This window comes from Megalops cyprinoides, chromosome 1, assembly GCF_013368585.1.
Source record: "Megalops cyprinoides isolate fMegCyp1 chromosome 1, fMegCyp1.pri, whole genome shotgun sequence".
In the NCBI taxonomy this organism is placed as follows: domain Eukaryota; kingdom Metazoa; phylum Chordata; class Actinopteri; order Elopiformes; family Megalopidae; genus Megalops; species Megalops cyprinoides.
The window spans coordinates 1154324-1167500 of record NC_050583.1 but is presented as its reverse complement, the minus strand read 5'-3'; the positions used below and the strand labels follow the sequence as shown (position 1 = coordinate 1167500).

The 13177-nt window shown below is 51.3% G+C and overlaps 1 protein-coding gene across 2 annotated transcripts in view; it reads left to right on the top strand.

The window, feature by feature from the left end:
* Window positions 1-11997, top strand: part of mafgb (v-maf avian musculoaponeurotic fibrosarcoma oncogene homolog Gb) — a 17645-nt gene extending 5648 nt beyond the window's left edge. For both annotated transcript variants that reach the window (XM_036550550.1, XM_036550558.1), the window contains exons 2-3: window positions 8917-8973; window positions 11297-11997. In XM_036550550.1, coding sequence (XP_036406443.1) covers window positions 8938-8973; window positions 11297-11749 — 489 coding nt within the window. In that variant the 5' untranslated portion in view covers window positions 8917-8937 and the 3' untranslated portion in view covers window positions 11750-11997. The remainder of the gene's footprint in view (window positions 1-8916; window positions 8974-11296) is intronic.
* The last annotated feature ends 1180 nt before the right edge of the window (window positions 11998-13177 follow it).

Below are 13177 nucleotides of genomic sequence, written 5' to 3'. Positions count from 1 at the left end.
AGACCCGTACAAAACACAATGTTCTAGAGAAGCGAAGCAGCTTCTCGGCCTGCGCTTGTGCGAGTCCTGCTCTGAACGCAGCGTCTTCGGAGACGCGGCTTCCAAGATCACTATCAATGACTGATGTGTTTCCACAAACACCCAGAACAGTTCACGCTTACAAATGAAAGGCAACGGGAACGTGTTTCTGAGGAAGAGCTGAGGACGCAGGAGCGTAGCTCGAGGATTTGCCTTTGAGTTTGAGGCGAAACTCGTACAGGCCGGCTGCACGCTGTGTGTAGTGCGACTCCCTGAGCGCAGAGAGCACTGGGTGGGAAATCGGCTCCTCTGAGATGAAACTGGAGAAAATGCTCTTCTCCGTACCGCGCTGTGATGAATGGCTGTGAAGCTGATTTTTGGTTTGAATTTGGTACAACTAAACAATTCCAACATCATTTAACCCCCATCAAAAATCCGAAACCCAAACTACCAGCCCTCTCTCAGGTGGGAAATTCTCAGCTGGAGGAATGCCGGCCTCTGAGCACGCCAGGCGCAGTGAGGGATGATGGGATGTACCGAGCGATCAGGGAGCCTGAAGTTTTAGGATCCAGCTGCTGTCCTTTCACTGAAACGGGGGCCGGATCTGGAGGGAGACAACTCTTTGTGGTGAAAGGTGGCAAAACGAGTTCTTCTTTTCACAGTTAGCCTGCCCTGCAGGCAGATGCATAGTATGGGGTTTTGACCTCTTAACATTGAAAGGGTTTCGCTGTTTCAGTTTGGCCTACCAGGACAGCATAAATTAGACATTCACGGTTCTCTCCAGTCTTACCAGTTAAATTCCCTTGTGTTTCTGGGTTTACCCACTCGTTCTCAGAGGATAGTGTGACTGAGAAGACAATGAGCAGTCCAGCATCTTGCGTAACGTGTGGGCTCAGAGTGCGGAAGGTCAGGTGTTAGTCGCATCACCATGCTGAAGTGGAAGTGTCTTCACTCATGACTTCAGCAGAGCAGCTGAGATTGCAGACCCTCAATCCTCCGATTCAGTCTCTAGTGGTGACGTGTGGTTACTGCAGGTCAGGGTTGAGGGGCGGTAGCCCCGTGTGTCTGCATGTTCCTTATGTCACAGTGTGGATAAGGAGCTGATATGAGTCTCTCTACCTCATGCACAGAAAACGTACACGCACACACAGACATACACTCACACATACAGACATACAAGCTTCCTCTACCTACAATTCTCTTTTCCTACTGTTGCTACTGTTATAACTGTTATCATTGACAAATTAGCTTCATAATCTCTTATTTGAAGAAAAAAAATAAAACAAATTTGGAGTGACATATAACCCTGACTATCAATGCCCATATTTTAGTTAAAAATGGATGCAGGGGTCACTGAAATGATGGTGACATGCTTTCCACACCAGCAGGTGTTTCTTTAGGATGCAGTCCCATTTCACTGTGTCACTGGTGCTGTTTACTCTGCTGCTGGCTTTACCATGTGACTTTCTCCCTTATGTCTGATTGGCCAGCTTGATGCGATTTCTGTCTCATTGGTGTATGATCCTTGTCCAGAAAGTAGGCATCTATCGGTAGCGTTACAGATCCAGCCCAATGGAGCTATCATGCAGGACACGCGTAAAAGAAGAGAATCAAAAGCACGGCAGGCCCTGGATTTAACGACAGGACTCCCTGTCATTAAATCTCCCTTTGTATGTGCTTCACTGTTCAGCACAAAGGGATGCGGATGCGCTGAAACTGTGGAAAGATTAAGTGCACCTGAGCATCACACAGAGAGTGTGGCAGAAACACGGCACGGGAAACTTACACGGAGTTAGCCGGCGTTAGATGGAATTTTCCAGGCTTTTTAACATTATTTGGAGCAAAAGGTAGATAATAATATTAATCCAATAACAGATCGAAGAGGCAGGGCTGTCTTTGCCAGGGCAGGGTTTTGGGTGGTGTCTGCGGGGGTCCATTGGGAGACGCACCAGGCCTTGCTGTGTCGCTCCTGTTCTTCCTCCCTCGTCGTTTGGTGAGCGTTTCCTGTGTGTTTATGCCAGCTCTGTGCTGACCTCAGCAGGTCGAGAGGTGAAACACTGAGATGTAGTTAACTCATCCCTGTCCCCCGCCGCTACTCCCCCCCCCCCCGGAACCGAGACCAAATTAACCTGCAAGGCCCTGTGCTGGAGAGCCCTTGCTGTTAAAGAAGAAGGAAAAAGCGAAGCCTCGATCCCCTGACAGCGCGGAATTTTCTGCTTGTGTCGGGAGATTCGGCACCACACACCTCGGATGGGAGAACGTGCAGATAGATTTCTTTTCAGGTTTAATACCACAGATCCTTTTTTTTCCCCTGGAAATCTGCTGAAGTTCTTTTCTCTCTTTTCGTGACATATTTGACGCTCTGCGGGCCTGTCCGCGTCCCTCCTCGCACCCCGGATCGCCTGGCTGCAGCCATCCTCTGCCTCTGATTTTGATTGGCATTTGAGTGGCGTTTGGCACGCGCTGCCAGTTTGAATTATGTCTGCCCCCCCCCGCATTCTGCACACTCCTGCACCCACTGCGCCCCTGTAGATCTGTAGGGCTGTACTGTTATAGATCTGTAGATCTGTAGTGTTATAGATCTGTAGATCTGTAGTGTTATAGATCTGTAGACCTGTAGGGCTGTACTGTTATAGATCTGTAGATCTGTAGTGTTATAGATCTGTAGATCTGTAGTGTTATAGATCTGTAGATCTGTAGTGTTATAGAGCTGTAGACCTGTAGGGCTGTAGTGTTATAGATCTGTAGTGTTATAGAGCTGTAGATCTGTAGATCTGTAGTGTTATAGATCTGTAGATCTGTAGTGTTATAGAGCTGTAGTGTTATAGAGCTGTAGATCTGTAGTGTTATAGATCTGTAGATCTGTAGTGTTATAGAGCTGTAGACCTGTAGGGCTGTAGTGTTATAGATCTGTAGTGTTATAGAGCTGTAGATCTGTAGATCTGTAGTGTTATAGATCTGTAGATCTGTAGTGTTATAGAGCTGTAGATCTGTAGTGTTATAGAGCTGTAGATTTGTAGTGTTATAGAGCTGTAGGTTTATAGTGTTGTGTATATGTGAGGCTGTAGATCTGTAGTGTTATAGATCTGTAGATCTGTAGTGTTATAGAGCTGTAGATTTGTAGTGTTATAGAGCTGTAGTGTTATAGAGCTGTAGATCTGTACATCTGTAGTGTTATAGATCTGTAGATCTGTAGTGTTATAGAGCTGTAGATCTATACATCTGTAGTGTTATAGAGCTGTAGATCTGTAGTGTTATAGATCTGTAGTGTTATAGAGCTGTAGATCTGTAGTGTTATAGAGCTGTAGATCTGTACATCTGTAGTGTTATAGAGCTGTAGATCTGTAGTGTTATAGATCTGTCGTGTTATAGATCTGTAGTGTTAGAGAGCTGTAGATCTGTACATCTGTAGTGTTATAAAGCTGTAGATCTGTAGTGTTATAGAGCTGTAGATCTGTAGTGTTATAGATCTGTCGTGTTATAGATCTGTAGTGTTAGAGAGCTGTAGATCTGTACATCTGTAGTGTTATAAAGCTGTAGATCTGTAGTGTTATAGAGCTGTAGATTTGTAGTGTTATAGAGCTGTAGGTTTATAGTGTTGTGTATATGTGAGGCTGTAGATCTGTAGTGTTATAGGGCTGTAGATCTGTAGTGTTATAGAGCTGTGGATTTGTAGTGTTATAGAGCTGTAGGTTTATAGTGTTGTGTATATGTGAGGCTGTAGATCTGTAGTGTTATAGAGCTGTAGATTTGTAGTGTTATAGAGCTGTAGATCTGTAGTGTTATAGATCTGTAGTGTTATAGAGCTGTAGATCTGTAGTGTTATAGATCTGTAGTGTTATAGAGCTGTAGGTTTATAGTGTTGTGTATATGTGAGGCTGTAGATCTGTAGGTTGGTGTTGAGCTGTGTTCTTCACTGTAGTGTTGAGTTGTACACTTGTGCTGACAATTGCTTCACAGAGGGAGTCTAATTTCTGTCAAAACACACACACACACACACACACACACACACACACACACACACACACACACACACACACACAAACACAGACACACAAATGCATATCCATGCACACACACATAGAAACACACATACAAACACAGAAACACACAGACACACAAATGCAAATCCGCGCACACACACACACACATCCACGCACAGACACACGCACAGACACACACGCACAGACACACACGCACAGACACACACGCACAGACACACACGCACAGACACTCACGCATACACGCACATACATGCACATGGAAATCTTCTGAAATGCACAGACACAGTTGCTTACACACAGACACACACACACAGACACACACGCATACACGCACATACATGCACATAGAAATCTTCTGAAATGCACAGACACAGTTGCTTACACACAGACACACACGCACAGACACACACGCACAGACACACACGCACAGACACACACACACAGACACACACACACACACACACGCGCATACATGAACCTTGTCTTTATCCTTGACGGATGCCCCTTGAGTTTTGCACACGTCCCCATTGGTCCCTCAGCCATAAATAATGAGGATAAATATTCAGCAGGGGAGAGGCGGTTACAGAGCACTAAGCACAGCTGAATAATCCTGCCCTTCACTAACAACACCATTCAACTCAACACAGCAACAGCCTCGACTCAACACAGCAACAGCCTCGACTCAACACGGCAACAGCTTCAACTCAACTCAACACAGCAACAGCCTCAACTCAACACGGCAACAGCTTCAACTCAACACGGCAACAGCTTCAACACAACACGGCAACAGCCCCAACTCAACACGGCAACACAGCAACAGCCTCGACTCAACACAGCAACAGCCTCAACACAACACGGCAACAGCCCCAACTCAACACGGCAACAGCCTCGACTCAACACGGCAACAGCTTCAACTCAACTCAACACAGCAACAGCCTCGACTCAACACAGCAACAGCCTCGACTCAACACGGCAACAGCTTCAACTCAACTCAACACAGCAACAGCCTCAACTCAACACGGCAACAGCTTCAACTCAACACGGCAACAGCTTCAACACAACACGGCAACAGCCCCAACTCAACACGGCAACACAGCAACAGCCTCGACTCAACACAGCAACAGCCTCAACACAACACGGCAACAGCCCCAACTCAACACGGCAACAGCCTCGACTCAGCCCAACACAGCAGGGTCTCAGAGCATGCTCAGTGGCTACTACAGAAGTGTGAAAGTGGATGGAGGATTGTTAACAGATGATGTGGGGTCGAGGTGTGAGGAGTCCTGGCAGGACAGCACTCGTTACATTTTTCATTCGTTATTACCCCCCCCCTTATACCCCCTCCTTTAATGCTTCCCCAGAGGAGGGCAGGGAGAGCACAGTGTTGCTTCAGCTTTCTGTAATTGTGAAGCTGATAGTGGCGGGTGCTGAGATCAGGCTTTTCTGATGTAAATGTGTTGAGGATGCACTTTCTCTCCCCCACTCGCTGCGCGGCCGCACTCAGCAGTTTTTTTTCCTGTGGGTGTGATGTCTCTTCCACCGAGGTGTCAGCGTTCTTCTGGGCGATTCAGAAAATGTCAGCGTACGCCTGCGAAAGACGCCTCCCCTTGACCCCGCCCCCCACCGCGCTCACCTGTACCCCCCCGCCACCCTGTGTTCAGTTCGGTCTGTAGTGTTAAGTAGGAGGACACAGCTGTGATGAATGTTGTAAAGGGGGCACCTGGCAGATGGAAGATGATGGCAGTGTTTCTGTGGCTCTGCAGTTGCCATCACTATAACCAGAGGATGGAAGTCTTACTGAAATGCCCCCCCCCCCCCCCGTACCCTGAGTTTATCTGCAGGTCGGCATACAGCATCTCATGGTAGGAGAGGACAGAGAAGACGGGGGGGGGGGGAGGACAGAGAGGACGGGGGGGGAGGACAGAGAGGACGGGGGGGGAACAGAGAAGACGGGGGGGGGGGGACAGAGAGGACGGGGGGGGGGGAGGACAGAGAGGACGAGGGGGGAACAGAGAAGACGGGGGGGGGGGACAGAGAGGACGGGGGGGGACAGAGAGGACGGGGGGGGAGGGGAGGACAGAGAAGACGGGGGGGGAACAGAGAAGACGGGGGGGGGACAGAGAGGACGGGGGGGTGCAACGCATAATGTGCTGGGAATGATAAACGCCTCTCTGCCTGGCGCTTTAAGGCTGACCTTCTTTCTCTTTTCTGTCTCTCAGGGTGCTGTGGAGGGGCTTTCAGTGGCTCTCAGCTGTTCAGGAATGGTGGTGCGTGTGTTACTGGCAGTGTTTCCCTGCCCCCTCTGCTCTGTGGGTTCCTTAGTGAGACGGTGACACCGCTTCGGTCTGTGTGGATGGCTGGCACTCGGTCCCTCTGTGAGCTGTGCTGTTTGGGAGGGGATTCAGGGGTTCCACTGAAGCTGTGCTGTATGGGAGGGGATTCAGGGGTTCCACTGAAGCTGTGCTGTTTGGGAGGGGATTCAGGGGTTCCACTGAACCTGTGCTGTTTGGGAGGGGATTCAGGGGTTCCGCTGAATCTGTGCTGTTTGGGAGGGGATTCAGGGGTTCCACTGAACCTGTGCTGTTTGGGAGGGGGTTCAGGGGTTCCACTGAACCTGTTCCATACGGGAGAGGATTCAGGGGGTGCATGTGGCAGGCCTGACTCAGGGAGGGTGTCCGCAGTGTGCAGCAGTGAGGCCTGGTGTGAGCTCAGGGCACCTTCACAGATTCAGTGCCTCAGTACGGCTCTGACAGGTGGCCGTTTGGATGATGTGATGACTCTGGACCCCCTGTGTGCTGTTCAGGAGCTGATATAAAGATTTCACAGCCCTCATTTGGCAGTGCAGATGTGATTCGGTGTGGTGCTCAGATGGTGTTGATGTTGTGGGGGGGGGGGTGGATGTGGGTTACTGTGTTCTGTGTCACCACGCCTCTGCTCCGCCAGGGGGGTGTCTGATTCACCAGCTCTGCGGGAGGGTGCAGGTGACACGCAGCTCCCAAAATTCACTAAACGCAATCGTTTTATCTCAGTGTGTTAACGCATCGAGCTGTCCTAAATATAGCGCTGAAGAGCACTAAAGCTGGAGGGAGGAAGGCATTCATGGGCAGGATTCAGTCCGTAAAGCGCTTTACTCTCTCATTCAAACACAGATCCCCTGCAAACAGCCTGCTCTTCTGCCTTTTCAAACACAGACCCACGCACAGCCTGGCCGGATTGACAGATTTTCATATTCATATTCAAAAGCAAACATTTGTAAGTTTTTGCTGCTGTTTTAATCAGCCTATCCCAGCATGCTTCAGAGGTGACGGCCCAGTTCGTTGTCACGGCAGCGGAGCAGTCCTGTGCTCTGTGCGGGGCCATCTCTGGCCACTGATGCATCGTGGGACAGCGAGCGATGGTGTCTGGCAGGTGGTGGTTCTGCTGACTCATGCTGACTGGGTACGATGCTCGCTCTGTCGTTGCGCACAATGGTGTCTTTCATCCCGAGGGCTTCCTCTGTCCCTCCTCAGCCAGGGAGAGTCTCAGCTTCAGTGTGTGATTCTCCCTCCTCAGCCAGGGAGAGTCTCAGCTTCAGTGTGTGATTCTCCCTCCTCAGTGTGGAGAGTCTCAGCTTCAGTGTGTGATTCTCCCTCCTCAGCCAGGGAGAGTCTCAGCTTCAGTGTGTGATTCTCCCTCCTCAGCCAGGGAGAGTCTCAGCTTCAGCGTGTGATTCTCCCTCCTCAGCCAGGGAGAGTCTCAGCTTCAGTGTGTGATTCTCCCTCCTCAGTGTGGAGAGTCTCAGCTTCAGTGTGTGATTCTCCCTCCTCAGTGTGGAGAGTCTCAGCTTCAGCGTGTGATTCTCCCTCCTCAGTGTGGAGAGTCTCAGCTTCAGCGTGTGATTCTCCCTCCTCAGTGTGGAGTCTGTCAGCTTCAACAGGGTGATTCTCAGGCCCTTCACACACGGGCACTCACACCCAGCCTTTTCTCAGCGAGGGGGGTGTGGCTAACCCCAGCCTTCTCTCAGCGAGGGGGGTGTGGCTAACCCCAGCCTTCTCTCAGCGAGGGGGGTGTGGCTAACCCCAGCCTTCTCTCAGAGAGGGGGGTGTGGCTAACCCCAGCCTTTTCTCAGCGAGGGGGGTGTGGCTAACTCCAGCCTTCTCTCAGCGAGGGGGGTGTGGCTAACTCCAGCCTTCTCTCAGCGAGGGGGGTGTGGCTAACCCCAGCCTTCTCTCAGCGAGGGGGGTGTGGCTAACCCCAGTGTTACGAAGCTGTTCCTGTTTGTCAGGTTTGTGTACTTGGTGCCAGGCTCCCTCCCTCCTGCAGGGGAAGTCGTGGTTAGATGTGTTTGTTTCCACTGAACTGGCTGAAAACCACAGCTGCACCACAGAGACGCCAGCAGGCAACAGGAAGTAGGAGTTTGTTGTTCTTTGTAAACCTCACTTTTACTGTCCCAGATTTTGAAATGTGAGCAGGTTGCGGAGAGAGTGACGGGGCGCTGTGGTGCAGGCCTGTCTCAGAGGGAGAGCACAGGCCTTCCACTGCTGTTACGCAGTTCCTGTGGCTTTGCGGCGTTCAGATGATCCGTTCTCTTAAATATGAACGATCTGAAGAATGATGTAGCAAAGTGTATTTTAGGAAGAAACACTGATGGAGGCTGTTTAAGAGAATGCCCATTGATTGGTCAAACAGCAGGGCTGCTCCCTATTGGTCAGTCACACAGCTTTGTGTCTATAGATCTTGCCTCTCTTCAACAAGATTATTGATTTCTAATCTCCCAGTATTGCCATCGGCTCACACTGCTAGCATCTCCTGTTTCTTAGGCCTTTGTCTTCGACTGGCCTTCTCTGCCGTGCACCCTGGCCTGGTGGTTGCAGTGTCATGAGGCTTCTCTCTCTCTCTCTTTCTCTCTCCACAGACCTGCTCACGTGGAAGTGGCATGACGACCACTAACAAGGGAAGCAAGGCCTTGAAGGTGAGCTGGCCTCTTCCCTCTCTCCTGTCCTCTTCCTTTCCCCTTTCTCCTCATCCTCTCAGTGGTAAAAGCAGATGTCTTGTGTTTGTTGGCCATGGGTTATACATGTGCCCTGTGTTTGAGTGTTACCCGTGTGCCCTGTGTTTGAGCAATAACCGTGTGTGCTGTGTTTGAGCGTTACCCGTGTGCGCTGTGTTTGAGCGTTACCCGTGTGCCCTGTGTTTGAGTGTTACCCGTGTGCCCTGTGTTTGAGTGTTACCTGTGTGTGCTGTGTTTGAGTGTTACCCGTGTGCCCTGTGTTTGAGTGTTACCCGTGTGCCCTGTGTTTGAGCGTTATGCGTGTGCGCTGTGTTTGAGTGTTACCCGTGTGCCCTGTGTTTGAGTGTTACCCGTGTGCCCTGTGTTTGAGTGTTACCCGTGTGCCCTGTGTTTCAGTGTTACCCGTGTGCCCTGTGTTTGAGTGTTACCCGTGTGCCCTGTGTTTGAGTGTTACCCGTGTGCCCTGTGTTTGAGTGTTACGCGTGTGCGCTGTGTTTGAGTGTTACGCGTGTGCGCTGTGTTTGAGTGTTACGCGTGTGCGCTGTGTTTGAGCGTTACCCGTGTGCCCTGTGTTTGAGCGTTACCCGTGTGCCCTGTGTTTGAGTGTTACCCGTGTGCCCTGTGTTTGAGTGTTACCCGTGTGCCCTGTGTTTGAGTGTTACCCGTGTGCGCTGTGTTTGAGTGTTACCCGTGTGCCCTGTGTTTGAGTGTTACCCGTGTGCCCTGTGTTTGAGCGTTACCCGTGTGCCCTGTGTTTGAGCGTTACCCGTGTGCCCTGTGTTTGAGCGTTACCCGTGTGCGCTGTGTTTGAGCGTTACCCGTGTGCCCCGTGTTTGAGTGTTACCCGTGTGTGCTGTGTTTGAGTGTTACCCGTGTGCCCTGTGTTTGAGTGTTACCCGTGTATGCTGTGTTTGAGTGTTACCCGTGTGCCCTGTGTTTGAGTGTTACCCATGTGCCCCGTGTTTGAGTGTTACCCGTGTGCCCTGTGTTTGAGCATTAACCGTGTGCCCTGTGTTTGAGTGTTACCCGTGTGCCCTGTGTTTGAGCATTACCCGTGTGCCCTGTGTTTGAGTGTTATGCGTGTGCGCTGTGTTTGAGCATTACCCGTGTGCCCTGTGTTTGAGTGTTATGCGTGTGCGCTGTGTTTGAGTGTTACCCGTGTGCCCTGTGTTTGAGTGTTACCCGTGTGCCCTGTGTTTGAGTGTTACCCGTGTGCCCTGTGTTTGAGTGTTACCCGTGTATGCTGTGTTTGAGTGTTACCCATGTGCCCCGTGTTTGAGTGTTACCCGTGTGCCCTGTGTTTGAGCATTAACCGTGTGCCCTGTGTTTGAGTGTTACCCGTGTGCCCTGTGTTTGAGTGTTACCCGTGTGCCCTGTGTTTGAGTGTTACCCGTGTGCCCTGTGTTTGAGCATTAACCGTGTGCCCTGTGTTTGAGTGTTACCCGTGTGCCCTGTGTTTGAGTGTTACCCGTGTGCCCTGTGTTTGAGTGTTACCCGTGTGCCCTGTGTTTGAGTGTTACCCGTGTGCCCTGTGTTTGAGCATTAACCGTGTGCCCTGTGTTTGAGTGTTACCCGTGTGCCCTGTGTTTGAGTGTTACCCGTGTGCCCTGTGTTTGAGCGTTACCCGTGTGCCCTGTGTTTGAGTGTTACGCGTGTGCCCTGTGTTTGAGCATTACCCGTGTGCCCTGTGTTTGAGCGTTACCCGTGTGTGCTGTGTTTGAGTGTTACCCGTGTGCCCTGTGTTTGAGTGTTACCCGTGTGCCCTGTGTTTGAGTGTTACCCGTGTGCCCTGTGTTTGAGCGTTATGCGTGTGCGCTGTGTTTGAGCATTACCCGTGTGCCCTGTGTTTGAGTGTTACGCGTGTGCGCTGTGTTTGAGTGTTACCCGTGTGCCCTGTGTTTGAGTGTTACCCGTGTGTGCTGTGTTTGAGTGTTACCCGTGTGCCCTGTGTTTGAGTGTTACCCGTGTGCCCTGTGTTTGAGTGTTACCCGTGTATGCTGTGTTTGAGTGTTACCCGTGTGCCCCGTGTTTGAGTGTTACCCGTGTGCCCTGTGTTTGAGCATTAACCGTGTGCCCTGTGTTTGAGTGTTACCCGTGTGCCCTGTGTTTGAGTGTTACCCGTGTATGCTGTGTTTGAGTGTTACCCGTGTGCCCTGTGTTTGGGTCTCGCTGGCTGACTTGTGCCGTAGCCTCCCACCGTTTGGCCCCTGCTGTGATCTCGGGTGTGAAACGCCCTGGCGATTTCCCTCAGGCCTGAATGGCCCAGCTCTGTCGCCCCCTGCAGGTGAAAAGGGAGCCGGGGGAGAACGGGACGAGCCTGACGGACGATGAGCTGGTGAGCATGTCGGTGCGGGAGCTGAACCAGCACCTGCGGGGCCTCTCCAAGGAGGAGATCCTGCAGCTGAAGCAGCGGCGGCGCACGCTGAAGAACCGCGGCTACGCCGCCAGCTGCCGCGTCAAGCGCGTCACACAGAAGGAGGAGCTGGAGAAGCAGAAGGCCGAGCTGCAGCAGGAGGTGGAGAAGCTGGCCTCCGAGAACGCCAGCATGAAGGTGGAGCTGGACGCCCTGCGCTCCAAGTACGAGGCACTGCAGAGCTTCGCCAGGACAGTGGCGCGCGGCCCCGTGGCCCCCGCCCGGGGCCCCATCGCCTCCGTCATCGGGCCCCTCATCCCCGGCAAGGTGGCCGCCACCAGCGTCATTACCATTGTCAAGTCAAAGACGGACGCTCGGACTTAGTATCCCGCCGCGAGATCAAGGGAGGGAGGGAGGGGCGTCTCTGGGAGGCGGGGCACGGTCAGTACAGCATTATTGAGCACAGAGCAGATATTTTACCCACACCCCCACACAGCTCCACTCTCCCTGCAGCAGACGGTCCAGGGGAGTGGCCTGCCATCACAGGGCCGTGGCATAACGGTGGCCCCTCCCCTGACACACCCCTGTTACGGTTGTGACTGAAGTGCCCTCCTTTGTGCCGAGCTAGAAAGTACCAGAAGCTGCCAGAGCAGAGCAGTGTGAAAAGGGGGACCCTTTTGGCCAGCCGGAGCGGGGCCCCCCCACACGCCGCTCTGCAGGACACAGAACATGGCAGCAGTGCTGGTGGCACCTGAGTTTTTTTTTCTTTCGGTGCCACGCTGATTCTGAGCATGTTCTGAGTCGTGCTGTGAGTGTTTTTCGTGTGTTTGGAGCTGGGCCAGACCTGAGTTCACGCGTTCCCCACACACCTGGGGGGCGGGTTCCAACCCGCTCCAAACGGAGAGCAACTATATCCACAATCAGCCGTGGTTTCTCTCCGCGATTCAGAGAGCGATGGAGCAGCCGCTCTGTCCCACTCTGCTGCTCCTGCCTGTGCCTCATAGTTCTGCACTGACCAGCTGTGTACGGTGGGGGAAAAGGCTCAGAAATCGACAAGCTCTGTCCGCACTTCTGAGGTCTGTAGAGGCTGGCGGGATAGAATATTTCACTGAGAGGATCAGTGTAAGTGATTGGGTTTTCCTTACCAGAAACAAACAAAAAATAAAAGTGTTTGTTTGTTGTTTTTTTTTTTCGGGAGAGTTGTGTTATGAAGAGCCTAACATTGCAGAGGCAGTAAAGGGCTGCCTGCAGGATTCCAATAACGTTTTTTATCAGTAGCACAATTTGCGGGATTTGGGAGAGCGCCACCGCCCTGCCGGCGCTCGTCCCTGCAAGCTGTAGGTGAAACCGAGCTGAGAAGCTCATAAGTACAATTTTAAAACCTTTACAGAATTTTGGAAAAAGATTATTCAGTTGTGAATCATCAGTGATCACACTTCTTGTTGTCATCATCATTTAAAAAATGACAAACACACTTTTTTTGTTCTGAAAGGGGACTGGCTGGCCATGCAGGTACGCAGCCTTGTGTTCTCACAAGCTTTACTATGAAGTCCTTTGTGTATGTATTCTACGGATCTTTGTCCATGTCCAAGTTTTGATTTTTATAACTACATAGAGTATCTTACATTATTTATAAAATCTTGAAAAAGCAAAAAAAAAACTTGTTTGATATCCTTTTTGCAATTGTACCAAAAGTGGCTTACTATTGAAGTGGATAGCTTTTCCTAGTGACTAGGCACGTTCTGTGGGCTAGCGCGTAGCGTTGTGTCAGTGACCAGGTGTGACAGTGCTGTTCACTCTGTCTGTGATGCT